At 42.1% G+C, this 19,026-nt stretch overlaps 2 protein-coding genes across 4 annotated transcripts in view; both read right to left on the bottom strand.

Moving 5' to 3' along the window:
* The window catches only part of LAT (linker for activation of T cells), a 419,561-nt gene that overhangs the window by 276,057 nt on the left and 124,478 nt on the right, over positions 1-19,026 (bottom strand). The window lies entirely within an intron of this gene.
* The window catches only part of XPO6 (exportin 6), a 104,899-nt gene that overhangs the window by 66,929 nt on the left and 18,944 nt on the right, over positions 1-19,026 (bottom strand). For both annotated transcript variants that reach the window (XM_081819797.1, XM_081819796.1), the window contains exons 2-4: positions 7,569-7,659; positions 3,784-3,896; positions 2,807-3,004 (exon numbers count right to left, since the gene is read on the bottom strand). In XM_081819797.1, the coding sequence (XP_081675923.1) occupies positions 2,807-3,004; positions 3,784-3,896; positions 7,569-7,659 (402 nt within the window). The remainder of the gene's footprint in view (positions 1-2,806; positions 3,005-3,783; positions 3,897-7,568; positions 7,660-19,026) is intronic.

Here is a 19,026-nt window from a genome sequence, read left to right as displayed (position 1 = left end):
TGTGTTCCCTCTCTCGCTGTGTCTCTCTCTGTCAAATAAATAAATAAAATCTTTAAAAAAAAAAAAAGGATGTAGGATGGTGAGACTGACTCCAGAACTAGTTTGCTCTTGTTTGCCACTACCTAAAGAAAAGTTTACTTTGTCATCATTATCAAAAATGTCATCAACTGGAGGCGCAGTTAGTTAAGCGTCTGCCTTTGGCTCAGGTCATGATCTCAGGGACCTGGGATCGAGCTTCACATTAGGCTCCTTGCTCAGTGGGGAGTCTGCTTGCCCCTCTGCCCCTTCCCCCTGCTCCTGCTCTCTTTCAAATAAATAAAATCTTAAAAAAAAAAAAAAAACCAAAACCATCAGCAACGGAGCACCATCATTCTAGACATGGCTTTCATGCCACTGACTGGTTCTCATGGATAAATGAGAAGCAGAGAATACGACTAAAAGGATTTTAGAGATCACTTTGTCCAATCCTCTTGTTTCACAAAGAAAGAAATGGAGGCTCCCAAACGGGCAGGAGTTGCTAAAATCAAAGATGATCTGTGACAAAAATGGACACAGACCCCAAACCCACATGCTCTCTCCATGCTCTTTTCACTACGGGGTGTTTCAAAGTCACAAAGGTTGCATGAGGTAAGCAGAGTCACTTCTGAAGGGTGGGAAGAGGGAAGTGGTGAACAGAGAAAGAAAACTAGCCTTTTTAAACTTCATGAGCACTTCACCTAAAAATGCTCTTCCAAATTGTCATTTGTTACCAGTAATTACATTATACTTCAAGGGTAGACAGGAAATGTCTGCTCTCCATCACAGGAAGTGATCCCAGCTGGGTGGAAACATGGCTCCTCCTCACCTGCTGCGGCTAGCACTGTGCATCTCCGGCTCACATTCCACTGCTTCTTCTCACAGGTCATGCCCCGCACTAGCCCACCTAAGAACGCATTCTCCCTTTATGGGGGCGATGGAGAGTTACCACAACTGTCCTCATCTTGGAGTGAAGGCAAGTGTATCAGAGAGAGCCAGGAAAACCTCTCACCTCATGTCCTACCACTCTAGGCTCGCTAGCCTCCTTGCCATTCCTCAGGGAATGGCACTCCCTCACTCAGGGTCTTTGCACCTGCTAGTCCCTCTGCCTCAAATGCTGTTGCCCTAGATACCCACATGGCTCACTCCATCACTTCCACCTAGGTTTCTGCTCAAATGGCTGCTCCTCAAAAATGCCTTCTATCATCATCCCATCTACATAACACCCCCTGGCATTCTCTCTTTCTCCTTACCCTGGATTTAAATTTCTTCGTCATACTTATCACTACCTGTAAGCTTATTTGCTTATTGTTAATGGATGTCTGCCCCTTGAGATTATAAGCTCCACGAAGGCAGGGACATTGTTTTTGTTTCATCACTTTATCTCCACCAGATGTTTAGTTAGCACATGGCTGGTATTCAACAAATACCTTACTGAATAAATGAATGAATCTCCTTTGCAGCATCAATCCAATAAATCTCTAGATAAATGGATCACTATGGAGAACAAAAAAAAAAAAACTGAATGAAGAATTTTTGTGCCACTTTGAGGAAATTTGAGAGAAGCAATAAGGATGCTGTATTTTTTCTTAGCGGCCTCATCATTCAAATGCTTTGTAGAGAGAGCAGACAAAATGTTAGAAAATGGTATTGTTCTAGAAAATCCTGAACTTATAGTCACTGAGACGCTGATTTTCAGAGAATTTTATTCCTATAAACTGCACATAATCCCCATTTCCTGCATACCCACAACTATCTCAATAATATGAAAATGTTTACAACTTCATCACAGGATTCAAATGAACAACAGCATCTCCTGCCTGGCTTTTAGGTCCCACCTTTACTCTGATGAGTTCGAAATCCTGACCAGTGGCCAGATCTCTTTCCTGAGCCCCAGATCCACAGCTCTCAACGTCTCACTAGATATACACAGAACACACAAATCCGGAATGCGCTTTCTGCCAAACTGAATTCCCCATCTTCTACCCAAATCCATTTCCTCTTCCTTCACCCCTGGCCTAGAAAATCGGCTACCTGAAACAGAAACCTCCCTTCCCTCACCCCTACCACCCCGTCACTGACCAAAGCCTCTTGACTGGGTGTCCTAAGTGCCCCACCTCCACCCACCAGAAAGGCCTCAGGGCCAGGTCCTCCCTGTCTCGCTCACACTCAGGGCTCCAGCCCCTCTGCAATCTAGACCCCTACTGTTACAGAACTCTTTCCAACACAAAAATGTGGTCATGTGTTCTCCCCTCTACACACTTTTCATTAGCTCCCAAGGAAGGACTATGAATTACAAATCGAAGCCCCCTGCAAGAGCAAGGCCCTTCCTGGCCTGGCCCTGGCCCTGGCCCATCAACCTGGCCACTTACTCCAGCACCCAACACTGAAAATACCTCAGTTCCTGGAGGCTAAATGCTATGCCACCACAGTAATTACCGCAGTGCTGGATAATTATTGTTTGCACAGCAAGCCCCCCCATCAAATTATAACTATTGAAGGCCTCACCCTTGTACCCCTACACCTGACACAGTACCTAACAGGTTTTCAAATCTTTGCTAACAAAATTTCACAAGAGGTTAACAATGAGACTGGGTTTTCCCCCCTCTTTTGCCACTGCACAAAGGCACAACATGTCTCAAGAATACAAAGTTAAGCGAATGAGATCATTTATCCTATAATGAGCTTGCTACTACGGTTCCAAAATGCTAATCTTAAAATTCCTCTTTAAGACAAGGAAATAATCACTTCTACAATTTATGAGATGAGGTTTTCTTAGGTGAATCCTTACCTGTAAAATGTTCGTAAAAAAGTCATGGTAGAACATGGGCCAATCTTGACGGCCAATATCAACAATAACTTTGCAGAGCTTGTTCCGGATAAAGTAAGGTAAGGTTTTGTGGTGAGCCAAAAGGAGTTTGGGCAAGCAGCTACGGATTTCCATCTTATCTTGAGATGGGACCCCAAGCCACATTTTATTGATCAGATTCTGAAACACAAATACACATCTTTTAAGTTAACCATTCTATACACAAAAATAACTGGTTTTCATCCAATGGTTAGCTATATCAACTCAAACAAAAAACCCTGCTTTTAAACAAAGGCTTAGAGCAATTTGGCAATAAGAGTACCAGGAATATTTAAACCCTATAATACAACATTCTCACTCCTGGAAAGATCTGCTAAATAATTTCACAGAAACAAAAAGCTCCATGTGTAAAACTTTCTATTACACCACTGCCTCTGATGGCCACCAAAAAATGGCAAAAACAACTTTAATGTTCAAAAATAGGAGAATGGCTTGGTGAACAATGGTATTAAACACTTAGTGGCATGAGCAACAGGATTAGAATTAGCTTAAAAAAAAAAAAAGATGCACATAGAAATACAAAAATTGGAAGACAGTTGAAATAAATGAAAATGTTTGTGGTTGGGATAATGGTATTATGGGTACCATCTCTCCTCCCAAACTGTTTTTCTTTCATTATCTTTCTCTTTTAAATGATAACATGGAAGGAAGAGTTCCATGTTACCACCAACAGCCCACCTACTGACCCAGCCCCATCTCACCCTTCTGGCGTCAAAGATGGAAAGGTGCCCCAGCACAGCAGACATCCCGACAGAGGCAGCATCTGGGAGGTACCCCTGCGCTGAGCTACCACTCTTTCCCAGCTGTCTGCACACTGAAGCTCAAGTCCAGTGCCAACGACCCGGCACTGTGACCACAAAATACTTTTCCAAACAGTAGAGAGTCATCTGGCAACTCACCTCAAACACCGTTAAGCTATACATCATGACATAGTCATTCCCAGTGCTGGAGAGGAAGTATAGGCAGAGTCTCCAGGCTCCTATTTGCTGCGCAAAGTTATCAAGAAGCTCCTCTGGAAAAGTTAAATAGCAACAAAACAAGGCTATGAAAAGACATGAAATCAACACAAGGCTGGGCTGTCACATTAGTTTTTTAAACACACATCTCTCCATATCACATGACTGATGCCAAAACCAACTAGAAAAATCCGGCCGTGTCTTCGAGATAGAAAGGAGAGACCACACAACATGACCATGGGCATGGATGGTGTGTTCAGCCATCTACAATCCAATAGCCTATGGGCACTCGTTTAGGCAGAGAAACTTTCATTGTTGAAGTTCTTACTTAACCTGGGGCGCCTGGGTGGCTCAGGCAGTTAAGCACCCGGCTCTTGATTTCAGCTCAGGTCATGATCTCAGGGTTGTGAGATCGAGCCCCATGTCAGGCTCCGTGCTGGGCGTGGAGCCTACTTAAGATTCTGTCTCTCCCTCTCCCTCTGCCCCTACCCCCCTCAAAAAAAAAAAAGTTCTTACTTAACCTAAGTATGGACAGTTATAAAATATCATTTCAAAAAAAAAAGATCTTTTCACCTTATAAACTATGGCTAATTGTTAATCTGTTTCCTCTGGGGTACTGGCTATATATATTTCCATAGGACTCACACTGTTCACACAAACACACACAAAATGATGGCTAGAGAAGCAGGACAAGAAAATATTAATTAATTATATAATTAATGCAGGGCAGGAAAAAATGCAAGAGAATTAAAGATGGATAATTCTCTTTATTTGGTTTTCATTTTAAAATACCACACCAAAAACAGTCCGTAAATAAGAGTAGCAATCATGGAAGTTGCCAGGAGCAGCCCAGCCCATATCAAATCAGTTAGAAATGATTTTCCTCCTCCTTAAGACTGCTGGTAGCATCAGCCAGAACCCCAAGACAGCAAGCACTAAGAATCTGTCACCACATTTCTGGACACGCTGTCCCTTAGTCACCTTGCTGCTCTGGTCATGAAATACAACACAAAAGGGGTAAAAATTTTAAAAATAAAAATAAACATAAATTTAAAAGGGTGGGGCGCCTGGGTGGCTCAGATGGTTAAGCGTCTGCCTTCGGCTCAGGTCATGATCCAAGGGTCCTGGGATGGAGCCCTACATCAGGTTCCTGACTCAGCGGGGAGTCTGCTTCTTCCTCTCCCTCTGCCTCTCCCACTGCTCATGCTCTCTCTCTCTATCTCTGTGTCTCAAATGAATAAATAAAATCTTTAAAATAAAAAAAAAAGGGTAAAAAAAATAATTAATTTAAAAATAAAAAACTTTAAAAGAGTAAAAAGATATATAAACGTCAACACCCCAACAGATTCTAGGACGGCCTGGAAAAGCAGGAAGTACAGCAGCCCGTTCTAATCCTAAAATCACTGTTCTGCTAGTACTCCACAGCCTCACTGAAAATCCCACACAAGGAAACTGATGACCTAGTCTTTCAACTAAGGGAAAGTCTGTAAGAATCCCAGAGCGGGAGTCGAAACAGACAGAATGAGCTCTGGCCGGAAATGAGGAACTCTGGGCTAGAGACTCTGCCGCTCATTCACGGAGTCTCATTCCAGGTGATCACTGCTCCTCTTTGAGGCTTCGGCTTCCTCCACTGTGAAAATGACCAGATTGTTCCTCGAGGTTCCCTGCGAACAGCTCTATCTCTAGAGCACTAATAACACACCTTTGGTGGAGGGTGGGTGGAGCCCCTGTAATAAAAGGCCTCCTTCCTTTCTCCCACCTCACTAGGAAAGCCTTCAGTTTCTCCTAAGATACCAAAAAAGAAGCAAGTGGTTCCAGCCCACACACTCAGACAAAGCTCCAAAGACTAGGTACAAAGAGAACTGAACTAAGGCACACCCACCATACAGAACCAAGCCCCCAGGGATCCCCCTTAGGTTGCATTTAAATTAGACATTTGTAGTATCTGGTTATTTAACGCTATTTTTTTTTTTAAGATTTTATTTATTCATTTAATAGAGAGAGAGACAGCGAGAGAGGGAACACAAGCAGGGGGAGCGGGAGAGGGAGACACAGGATTCCCGCGGAGCAGGGAGCCCAATGCAGGGCTCGATCCCAGGACCCTGGGATCATGACTGGAGCCGAAGGCAGTCGCCTAACCAACTGAGCCACCCAGGCGCCCCTATTTAATGCTATTTTATATCAGATTAGAATACGATTTTAGTTCAGAGGTTCCACTTTTAATTCATGAACACTGAAAGTGAGCAATATTTGCTTTGCAAACCAAAAAATTAAGAGAAAAACCAAAAGCATTTCAATTAATAAGCTAAAAATAGGACTTCAAAGATATTAGTGTTGGGCTACAGCAGACTGATGTAAGGGACAGATCCTTCACCTGCTTTGGTAAACATCACCAGTGGTATTTTTACTTAAGTATAAGGTACTCTGGTAGCATAAAACTAACAAGAAGATCACTCTGGAGGCAGAAGGGTCAGCCCAACTGAGTAATAAGAGAATCTAGGGAAGCAAGCAGAGTGGATCTTCTAAGCCAAATGCCTGATTATCTATTGGGTTCAGCTTCCGTCAGCACTCCCGTTTACAAATATTCTAATTCTCTACTTATACTCCCTAAGAAAAGATAGGCATAACATGCACAGGGCAGGCCTAAAACCACCAAGTTTAAAAGTAAAAAAAAAAAAAAGGTAAGAAATTCACAACTACCAGGAGCTGATATGATGTTCAAAGAATGCAAGAGAAAATGGGCTACAGCCAAAGGTCTACTGGCCACCTGGAAACCCAGACTCCAGTCAAGCTCTGGACCAAAGGCAAAAATCAGTCACAACACTCAACTGGCCAATATGACTTAGAGAAGCCAAGTGGGGCAGAGAAATGGGCCTTCCAAGTCCTAGAGACCGAAAAAGCCCTCTCCAGAGGTGAAAGCAATGAACGTGAGGTCAGTACAGAGCAGTCAGACATCCAAGGGGAAAAGCCTTTAGGTTGAGATAGGGAAGAAAACATTTTTGTTTGGAAGTTCTGGGGTTAAGTGAGGACTCAGAGGGAAAAAAAGGATTACTCCAGGAACACGGGGCAACATGTCTCATGTCTCGGAGGCAGAGATCTGACACTTGAATACACATTCTAGTTTATGCTATGCTTTAATGAATATTGTTCATGTAAAGGAGTATGAAATTCAAAAGAAAGTTCTAGAAAGAGCTGAGGTTCCCAGAAGACCCAAGGTAATTATATCTACATCTCTGTGTTGTTTGAAGCCTTTATTCATCAAAACTTGCAGAATGGGAGAGACAATAGTAGAAAAAGAAGCAAGAAGCCCCCAAAGGGAATACCAGTTAAAGGACCTGTGGGCACTAGTTAAGGTTTGGATGAGACTTCCACACACCAAAACCGTGTCATTTTGACACTTTCATGAGGTTTTGTTTAAGTTAATAGTCGCAGGCCTCTTTCACGTAAGTTTAACATTGCTGAAATTCAAGAACCAAAGCAGCGGAAGGGGTTTTCCACACTCGGCCAAAGGGAAGAAAACCCATCACTCTGGATGATAGTGGGCCCCATGGACTACAGTCCTTGCACAGCTAGATTTGAAGCCGCCACCAACCAGCAAAATGAGAGCAAAAAGAGCAAGAATTCCAGGCGAAACAAGCAGGCTTGACTAGCGCAGGCAACAAACTCCTTCCTCCTCACTAGGGCCTTTTCGTCTTAAGTGACTCTTGACGACTCAACACTTCACTTACCTATCTCACGTTTTCTTTCATTGGTTGTACAATCGTGGAAAAATTCTGTCATCAGACTTTCCAATGCCCTGAGGGAGGCTTCTTCAGATGCCTAACAAAGGAATTTGAAAGAAAAGAAAAAAATCAGTAACTGTGTCTCCTGCTTTCTTTACTTCCCTCCAGGTCACATTTGTAATTTATTTCCTCAAACATCTTGGTTCAACATTCTTCAAATGCATGGAATTCAGAAAAACTGAAGGGAATTTCCCAGCTGGCTCAAAACCCAAATTTTGAGTATACTCTATGAATTCATGCTACTGTACAATCGATTCTCAATTATTTATGCTAAGGAAAAGGGAATAACTCAAAATATAATTCCGGAAATATATTAAAAGCAAAATAACAGCCCCTGGCCCTGACTGAACAGGCAGAGTGAAGAGACTGAGAGAGAAGGCTAGGGCTCCCTAGAGACTTCCTGTCGCTAATACATTTGCCCAAGTCTAAATAATTAGCCAAATTTGGATTCAGAAGAACTGCAGTTAAACTGCTGCATAGATCCGTGGGGGTTCTGAAGGCACTTCTGGAGTCACATGTTCTGACAACTCTCAATCTCGAATTTGAGAGCCAAGAGCCAAGTTGAGCGGGAACTCAAAATGAGCGCATCCCAACCATGGACCCACAGACAGCCAGATTCTCAGCAGAGCTGCTCAGGTGGAGAATGAGAGGAGAGGGGCTCTCGACCCCAATGCCCAACCTCTCCCTCTTCCATGTGGAGCCCCAAACCCATATACTCTTCTCCCACTCACGTAGGAGACGTCATTTGAAGCAGTGCGTTGGAGTCAACACTCCTTCACTCACCCGTCTGCAGAAAGGTTAGCATTCCTAGACCATTTCTGAATCCTCACTGGTATTATCTACCCAGAGATAATCAAGAGCCAAGAGCAGTTCTGATTTCTTAATTATCTCTTAATTCCAGTCTCCCCACCTTCCCCCCCTCCTCCCTTCTCCACATCCTCTCCATTGCCCCCAGAGTGAGAGCAGACTACAAAAACTGCATTTTAAAACAAATCCACACTCAAATGTACATATCAAACTGTAATATCACCAGAGGCCTCCACTTGGTAACTGACTTTTGAAGACACTGAGGAACCTGGGCCATCTCTGTGGATAAACCAGCACTTAGGACTGGTACCGATTATAGAGGCTGAGTCAGGCTTGCACCAGCCCATCGACAACTAGCAGAACAAGCACACTGCAGAGCACACGGGGGCTCCGCATTCTAACAGAGCCAGGCACGGCTGTCCCTCCGATGCTGCAGTCACATATGGAACAGCTGTGCCAGGACAACTCACAATGACATGCTGAGTGATGCATCTCTGCCCAAGAGCTTTAGCACTTGGGAGTTGTCTGAATTTTATATTTATGATCAAGATTAGCCCTCGAATCTTACTCTTTTTTCAAACCAATGAATCAGTTCAACTGAAAAATATCCTTGGATTGCAAGTTAAGCTGTTTTATTAAAAACTACACATTTTGGGGTGCCTGGGTGGCTCAGTCGTTAAGCGACTGCCTTCGGCTCAGGTCATGATCTCAGGGTCCTGGGATTGTGCCCCACATCGGGCTCCTTGCTCCACGGGAAGCCTGCTTCTCCCTCTCCCACTTCCCCTGTTGTGTTCCCTCTCTTGCTGTGTCTCTCTCTATTAAATAAATAAATCTTAAAAAAAACCCAACAACAGGGGCGCCTGGGTGGCTCAGTCGGTTAAGCAACTGCTTTCGGCTCAGGTCATGATCCTGGAGTCCCTGGATCGAGTCCCGCATTCTCCCTCTGACCCTCCCCCCTCTCATGTGCTCTCTCTCTCTCATTCTCTCTGTCTCAAATAAATAAAATCTTTAAAAAATAAAAAAACCAACAACAACAAAAAACCACACATTTTGGGGCTCCTGGCTGGCTTAGTCGGTAGAGCGAGTGACTCTTGATCTCAGGGTCGTGAGTTCGAGGTCCATGTTGGGCATGGAGCCTACTTAAAAAAAAAAAAAAAACACTACACATTTTTTCAAATGGAGAAATTGAAATGTCAGGCTAAAAGAAGCCTGCAATCTTTTTCACCTGTTTCAAGTTTTTGTGTTGATCAAAACATCCTCACTGTTCTCGCTTTCTATGTAAATGCTGAAAATTCAAATTCCTAAAATGAATGATATAAATAAAAGAATGCTTTGGTCTGTTTCATAAATTGACTTGGGATACCCATTTCATTTGAAAAAAGGATTTGCTGTTTTAAGAAAAGTTTCTGGAAAGATATGAAAGAATCAAAGGAAAATCTCACAAGTAACTTACTGGCAAAAAAATAAAATAAAAATTAACATAAATTGAAAGATATCTGTTGAACTTAAGTCAGCTATTTAGTTAAAATAAACGAGTTCCTCTGAAGCCAAATGGGTCCCTGAAAACTAAGGACACATTTTCAAATCCCACCTGCTCCACAACTTTTTCTTGTAGTGAATCATTTCAGAGCAGATCCTAGCAAACACCTGAGCTCATCACATTCAGGCACTCAACGCATCAAGGTCTATTTTGTACTGGTTCTTGAGGCAGAAGTTTGTGAACTTGACAATTACCAGCCATGCATTAAATGCTACTGGGGCATGTTCAGGACAATCTCTCCAAAGAATGCAATTCCAGCTCCATTCCCAGTCCCATCCACTCCTCCCCTGCTCCAACCCAAGAAGCATTCCAGCAGAAAAGCAGAAAGATGAAAGCATCCAAAAGGATCGCAGATTGGATGCTCTCCACCAAACGATGGTTACATGAAAAAGGAAACTCTAAAACCTAACCCAGTAGGGTGCTTCCCAACAAGAACAAATAGTGTGCTGTTTGCTTTTTCAATCACTTCGATAACTGTAGTAAGTAGTAATACCTACCTCAGAGTGACCCATGTAAAGCTGCTATGTAAACTCTAAAAAATTATCTAATTCATAGTTATGGCTGTTATCATTTGTATATGGTCTCAAATACCAAATGAAAACAGACCAAAACAAAAAAAAAGAGAAGTAGTCAGGCCCACTTTGAAACTGGAGATTCATGTCCTCAGGCTTTACAGGCTTTGTCCAAACATATCTAGTGAGGCTTTTCCAACTGGATTTCAAAAATGAAACTATGTTAAGTCTACAGGAGACAAAAAGGAGACTAAGGCCTTGCCAAAGTCATACAATTAGAACAGAGATGTAAAGACATAAAAGACAGGCTCAAGACCTGCAAATGGTCAAAGGATATTGGAGAATTCACCCCAACTAGCAAGAAGGCTACTGGAACCTTTGCCAGAGGTTTCAAGCAGGTAGTGAAGCCAAAATCCAGATTGCTGTGGGTTTAGGAATTAAAGGCAAGTAAGGAAGTGGTAATATTCCAGCAGACTACACTTTCCAGTAATAAAGGGACAAAGAACATAAAACAAAAACCAAATGCCACGATGTGGTAGGAAGAGAAGGCTCCAATTCCCAAAGACCATTCAAGCACCGCACTAATTTATAAAGCACTTTCAGGATTCAAATACACCCAACTGCTTCCCAGCTTGTGCTTGGGATTTAAGATGCAGATCTTGAAGAACGAAGGAAAGAAAAGATTAAATTAAAACCAAGTAAGACACATTCACATGAAAAAAATCCCAGTTGAATTGCAGATATAAAATGTGAGAGATAAAAGAGTAAAGCTTCTAGAAGACAATATAGAACATCTTCATGACCTTCGAGTAGGGGAAAACTTCTTAAATAAGACACATAAAAGCACTAAACATAAAGGAAAAGATAAATGAGAACATTCATCAAATGGCACAATGAAGAGAGTTCAAAAGAAAGCCACAAAATGGGCTAACAGAGGATAACTAACAGAGGACTCAGAGGAAAAACAAATGACTCAATTTTTTTTGACACGCAAATAGTTCATCGTAAGAAGGTATTCAAAAGCCTATACAGAAAATTAAGTGCTCAACCTCATCAGTCGTCAGGAAAATGCAAATTAAAAATACGATGGTTTACCCATTCACCAAAATGGCTAAAATTAAAAAGACAATAACAAGTGTTGGTAAGGATGTTGAGCAACTGGAACATGCATAGAGTGCTGCTGGTGGGAGTATGCACTGGTATAACCACTTTAGAAAACCATTTGGCTGAATGGAAGAAGACATTTGCAAATGACATATCCGATAAAAGGTTAGTATCCACAATATATAAAGAAATGATACAACTCGACACCCAAAAAGCAAACAATCCAATTAAAAAATGGGCAGAAGACAAGAATAGTCATTTCTCCAAAGAAGACATCCAGATAGCCAACAGACACATGAAAAGATGCTCATCATCATCATTCATCATCAGAGAAATGCAAATCAAAATTACAATGAGATACCACCTCACACCTGTCAGATTGGCTAAAACCAACAACACAAGAACAACATGTGTTGGTGAGGACTTAGAGAAAAAGGAACCCTCATGCACTGTTGGTGGGAATGCAAACTGGTGCAGCCACTTTGGAAAACAGTATGGAGGTTCCTCAAAAAGTTAAAAATAGAACTACCCTATGTCCAGTAATCACACTAATGTTTATTAACCCAAAAAATATAAAAACACTGATTCAAAGGAATACATGCACCCCTATGTTTATAGCAGCATTATTTACAATAGCTGAATTATGGAAGGAGCCCACGTATCCATCAATAAATGAATGGATATAAAGGATTTGTGGTATATATACACAATGGAATATTATTCAGCCATAAAAGAATGAAATCCTGCCATTTACAACGACATGGATAGAGCTAGAGAGTATAATGCTAAGAGAAATAAGTCGTCTGAGAAAGACAAATACCATAGGATTTCACATGTGGAATTAAGAAACAAACAAAAATGAGCAAAGGGAAAAAAAGAGCGACAAACCAAGAAACTGACTCTTTAAATTACAGAGAACAATCTGATGGTTACCAGAGGGGAGGTGGATGAGGGATGGGTAAACAGGTGATGGGGATTAAGGAGTGCACCTCCCATGATGAGCACAGGGTGATGTATGACGTGTTGAATCACTATATCGTATACCTGAAACTAATATAACACTGTATGTTAACTATACTGGAATTTAAAACAAAATAATTTTAAAAAAGATAACCAATGGCAGCTGAACACACGCATACCTTATGATCCTGCAATTCTACTCCTTGGTAACTCCAACAGAAATCTGTACACATATACAAAAAAAAGGTACACAAATGTCCATACCACCATTACTCATAATATCCAAAAAAGTCAAAAGAACCCAAATGACCATCACTAGTGGAATGGATAAATTGTTTATTCATCAGGAGAATATAAGACAACAAGAATGAATAAATATTGCTACATGCAACAACATGGATGAATCTCACAAACACAATGTTGAGTACAAGAAGCGAAAACACATCCTTCATTATTCACTGTATGTTAATTTTAAAAACAAGCACAATGAACCTGTGGTGTGTTATAATCACAATAGTGGTTACCTGTAGGGAAGAAGGATTCTGAAATACTAGTAACATTCCATTTTCTTGATCTGAGTGTTAGGCACACAAGGATGATCTTTACAGTACAATTTGTGCACTTTTCTGAAAATACACATACACCATTTAAAAAACTAATGTCATACTTATTTTTAGCATTCAGGCTGGTATTTTCAGATAGTGAATTTAGAAGTTGTGTTTTTTCTTCTATTAATGCCAACTACTGAGAGCAATTGGGGGCCTGCAGGTCATATCTGAGTGGGAGACTCCTGGACTGCTGGGAGCCATCACCTATTTGTAACAACACAAAGGATTACAATCCCAAAAGCCTATGTATGCTTCTCCAAGAGTTCCTTGGCTTACCACAGCAGCAAATTAAAACCCCGGGGCAGGAATCGAAAATAAACCTGGGTCAGAAGATACTCGCAGAAAGCTATGTGCATATCTAAAATAAACCAAAGTTTTCTGTTCCAGAAAGAGTTAAAATCTGTGAAGTGGAGGAGCTTTCAGCTGTGCCTGCTCGGACTTTATCTGCTCCTTTTATTGCACTGCTCACGGTTCAGCAGTTCACAGACCTATCTACAACTGACTCATTTATTAAGGAACAGAGAAGTCAACCAACACCCATAATCACCTAATAAATTACAAGAAAAACCTGAAAGGGAAAGGATCACGTAATCTGAAATCTTGGACTCTTCCTTGTATCTTCTATGCCCACAACTAAGGTCATCAGGCTGGCTGGTTCCTGCTTTACACTGTCTTTTAGATTTGTACCTTCTCCCTCACCGCTACTTCTACCAGGCCCTATTCCCCTCCTGCCTAGATTACTGTAATTTCTCTTAACCTGGCCACCTTGATGTCAGCTTCCCCAATTCCAATCCAATCTGTGCTTCACCACCAGATAAATTCTTCTAAATATTGATTCTCTGTCCCCAATTATTCTAAATCTAGCTTTAAAGAGCCTTTGAATCTGATCTGAGAAACTCAGCATTCATTCGACAAATAAGCTCAATGCTCACTAAGTAACTGACTCTGCATTAAGCCCCAGAGATATAAAGATGAGTAAGACCGTCCCTTCAAGGAACTGGAGGTAGCCTGGGGAAGAGACGGAGAGACGGGGAGAGCCTGTAACAAAAAAAGGAGACTGTGATGGTTTACATCGTCTAGTAGTGACAGATGTATAAAAAGCTTCAGGAGCCCAAAGGGAACTAACTCTGTCTGACGAACAGAAGGAAAGCTTCGCAGAGGAGATAATATACCTTGGGTTTTGAAGAATGCAGAGAAGTTTACTAAGATGAAAAGAGAAGGAAAGCATGCCTGATTCACCATCACTCACCACAAGAAGCCATCACTCCAGTCTGAACACCCATGGTCTCCCAAGCAAATGTCTATTCCCATCCTGCATTTGCTCCTGGGTCTGCAATTCATAGTTCTACCTTCATGAAATTTTTCACAAAACCAAAGTTTACAGCATGGCTCCTTTCTTCGTATCTCGGGCCTCTGTCATGGAATCAGTACCACAGTTTTGCCGGTGGCCCTGTTCTCTGGTCAGTTCAGCATGGCCTGATGAAAGAGCACAGGCCCTGGGCTTGGGCTCCTTGGGCTTGACTCCAAATGCACCTCAACCTCGGCCTAGTTATTTAATCCGTCACTTTTTTTCCTTTTGTGCCCAACTGGGGATAAGAGAACCCAACACATGGGGATTGTTCTAAGGATTAAATAATCTGTGTAAAGCACACAGTGAACACAATGTCAGGAATAAAGTAAGGGCCAAAAGCCCCACCTGTAAGTGTTAACAAACACTTCATCGGTACTAGGCCTCTCTCCTTAACCAGAACATCAAGTGCCTGGAAAGAGACTCTGCCTAACACATCTGTACTTTCTACCACATCCAGATAGTTTAGTCCGAATTCAGGAGAGAAAAAGGAACAAGAAGAGAGTACCACTTTTAGTTTCTCAGGAATACTGGTAGTCCCTCCAGAGATAAGATACATGTGACTATTTAAATTTCCCCCTTTAGGGCCTCTGACCACAATGACCTTTGCTCACAAGCACTCAATCAATAAACATTAAAAACAAAAACAAAAAAGAAAAACCAGGAGACTGCTAACAATTTATCTTAAAAAACACTGAGACTGAAGGTGGATAAATGGTGCTTTGTCCCTTAAGGCACCTACATGACAATTTTCTCAAACCCTGACTAAAATTTGTTATGTTTTATCTAATTGCCTCTAAAACACCCCCTCTGAAGCATAACCTTTGGGGCACCTGGGTGGCTCAGTCAGTTAAGCATCTGACTCTTGATTTCAGCTCAGGTCTTGATCTCAGGGTCCTGAGGTCAAGCCCCACGTTGGACTCTCTGCTAGGCGTGGAGCCTACTTTAAAAAAAAAAATAAAAAATAAAATAAAAAAATAAAGCTTAACCTTTTTACAAAATCAATGCTGGGGAAAAAAATAGCTCTTTTTCAAAGAAGATTTTATCAAGCTTTTTGGCACCTTTTCCAGGAGCCACGTTCCGCCTATCCTATAAGGAGGTAAATCATATGAGCCTCCTATATTTAGGTTCATGGCCTCCTTGACACCAAACCTAAAAAAATGAAGACTAGCATCCCGGAGTCCCTTTCAAACATTCCTGTGCCATACCCAGAACAGTGTTTTTACTGCATCCGCCTATATATAAAGAAGATTTCTGAGAAAAGTGATTCTGTACTAGCTACTGACCAAGGCTGAAAAGTATGCAAAGCATACCTGATGTTATTACAACAGATGCCATCAGCAAAGACATTCAATCTCATATAAACTTCCTGGGAAGCTAACAGGATTATCGTGGGTGTTCAAACTCTCAAAAGAACCCTCTTTCTCCACTACTCTCTTCATGGCAAAGAAAACAGATGAGCAAAGAATTCCCCCTGGCCCTCAGGCCGGCGTACAAGCATGAGACGAAATACAAAGATAAAAGAAGGCATGATGAGAATCAATGTGACATCTATGTGGCCCCCTGATGTCACCCGGCTCAGGCTCAAAACACTAGAAAGCAGGAAAGCCTGGAGAGGAAGCCCCAGTCAGGAGGGCACCGTTCACAGGTCTTCTCCCACCTTCCTGTCTCTGTTCTGTGGGTCTCAAATGGCAGATACTAACCTTAAAACAAAAAAAGAAAGAAAAAAAACCACACGTCATGATTCAGTAGAAATCTCACTTCACTTCTCTAAAAACAAACTGTGTCGAAATCAGTTGGACCTTGGAAGTCCAGCACTCAGAAGGGCAGGCCCTGAAACCCAGGGTGCCGTGTGCCTTGCTCACGTGCACGCAGCTAGTGAGCAGCAAGCCAAGCCTCCCAACTCCGTCGCATCCACGCCCGTGTCCAGGTGTCCCTTAGCCTAACAGAGAAGTAGAGGCAAGGCCAAGCAGAGGGGTCGTCTAGGGCTCCAGATGTACAGTGAAGTAACTCCAAAAATTCTGTGAAGTTACAGGAAAGAACGTTTTCTACTGCAGGAAAGAAATGGACACACGCCATGTTCTGGGAAAGCAAGGCCAGGGCAGAAGCACTTACCATGACTCCAGGAATGCGTGTCTGGAACGAATGATTGAAGTTATGCATTTGTCTCAGAAGGGCTGCTCGTTGTCTTGCCTACAGCATAACCCTGAAAGTACGTACCCTTTGGGAGTAACCATGGATATAACTTTGTACAGTATCATCATGCAGATACTGATGCATGATCAGATTAATATCTGATTAAAACATGTACTTTAGCCACATCTAAACAATTCTAATCATTAAAAGGCACTTTCCTGCTTTAGTCTAAAACTACCATCAAGCTGACCAATGGCAAAAAATACCTCCCAGTATTTCTTGGGTTTGCACAGTATTTCTTGGGTTTGGGTCAAATTCTCTGACTCTTCCACTAAATAAAAGGGGTCTGTTTACTGCTGAGGACTAGGAGGCAGAAACAGGGTTAAGTGCCAGGCATCTGGGCCAGAAAGTCCAACTGGTCCCCCTGTGGTGGTGATAAAGTCGAGGCAGCATTTTCTGTCCCCCCCCGCCCCGGGGACCAATTAGAGGAAACATCTTGTACACAGAGGACAGTATGTTTTATGCTGGGAAAACCTATCCATGTACTATACGGGACAGTACATAAAAACAAGAAGAACCAATTAGCTACCAATGGACAGGAGCCCTGGTTTCAAAAATTTAAAACAAATCTAAAGAAAATTAAAGAGTCATGACAAGTAAATGCTACACTTGATTCTAAGGCTACATCCTGTGCTGAAGGGGAAAAAGTGCTATGAAGGACAGAATTGGGCCAAAGGACAAAACTGGATACTGACAGTAAGATCAGATAAAAGTCCTGAATCAATGTTATATTAACGGAGGCTGATAACTGCACTATGGCTTTGTAGAGAACATCCCTGTGAGAAAATACACTACATAGGGTCAATGGGCCAGAATGTAGGCGACTTCCTCTCCAACAGTTCAGAAAAAAACACTGCTGTGCATACATTTATATATGGATGTGCATATATATACATAGAAAAGGTGCAAATAATAAGGCAAACAGGGCAAAATGTTAACAATAGCAGAGTCTGGGTAAAGGGTATGAGAGTGTTCTTGCTACTACTCACTCATTCCTTGCAATCTTTCTGTCAGCTTCAAATTATTTCCAAATAAAAAGTTTTTTAGGGGCGCCTGGGTAGCGGCTTAAGTCGGTTAAGCGGCTGCCTTCAGCTCAGGTCATGATCCTGGGGTCCTGGGATCGGGCCCCATGTCCAGTTCCCTGCTCAGTGGAGAGTCTGCTTCTCCCTCTCCCTCTGCCTGCACTCTGCCTGCACTCTGTGCTCTCTCTGTCAAATAAATAAATAAAATCTTTAAAAAAAAAAAGTTTTTTAAAACTTCTGTCAGATTGGTACCCTCCCACTTTGCTCCTCACTGCTCCAAGCTGGCTGGGTAAAGAGGCAAGAGAAAGTGAGACAAGGATACAACGGGCAAGAGGAGCCTGACAGTTCTCTCACATGCCAGGTTTACTATCACGCTGTTTTTGAAGAGGATAGTACGTAGCCTAGGCATTAAAAATGTTGCATCTGCTGGTTGGGCAACAAGCATATCCCACTAGGAGCTAAAATACATGTAAGTTACATGCTTATTTATTTATATTACAGTGGAAGGCTTTAATTACACAATCAAAAAAGCGAATGATAAGAATAGTTATGCTGCAAGAAACTGTCTAAGATAAGTAAGTAATAGAGCCCAAAATAGGCTTGCTCTTCACGATTCCATCTGCTGCGTTTTCCCAGGTACTTCTCCCAGGAAGATGAATATTTATATCTGCATGCCTAGTCAATTAAACGCAAGAGATACTGAGCACATTAACACAAGGCATGCTATCAAGAAATCCTAAGACAGGACCACAGAATCTTAAGAGAGAAATACAAACCCCAGAGATCAGCAAGTCCAACCTCACTTTCAGAGAAGGAAAACGAAGCTCAGAGAGAGTATCCTGACCAGTCAACCAGCTATTGGTGAAGTGAAGGCCCTGAGCAGGGCCACCAGAGCCCTCTCCCAGCGGCAGCTCCTCTACCCCTTAAAGAAAGACAGAGTTCTAGGGCTATGAGGATGATGAGTGAGCCGGTGTTACCTTGCAGGGCATGAAATCAGGGAATGAATGTGAAGTTGATAGAGCACTATAAACGCATGCTGCAAATCTAAAATCCCAATCAACACTACAGCTCATACATAAAGGGTTTCACATCAGCTGCTCTTACTACCTGCAACTGCTTAAGAGCAAGTTTTGTAAAACCCTTGCTACCTTCATCCTGAATTATCCCGAGACAGCACTGACATTTTAAATACCAGTTAAAATAACATTTATTTCATTTTGGCAAAAAACTCCAGGCCATATTACAGACTGTTGGGTTTTGAAGGAGCATAATCACTTCCTTTCTGCTTTCCAGGTTCTATCCAATTG

The sequence above is a fragment of the Leptonychotes weddellii genome, chromosome 5 (assembly GCF_054177405.1).
Source record: "Leptonychotes weddellii isolate Sample4059 chromosome 5, ASM5417740v2, whole genome shotgun sequence".
Taxonomy (NCBI): domain Eukaryota; kingdom Metazoa; phylum Chordata; class Mammalia; order Carnivora; family Phocidae; genus Leptonychotes; species Leptonychotes weddellii.
This window is presented reverse-complemented; position numbering and strand designations above follow the sequence as displayed.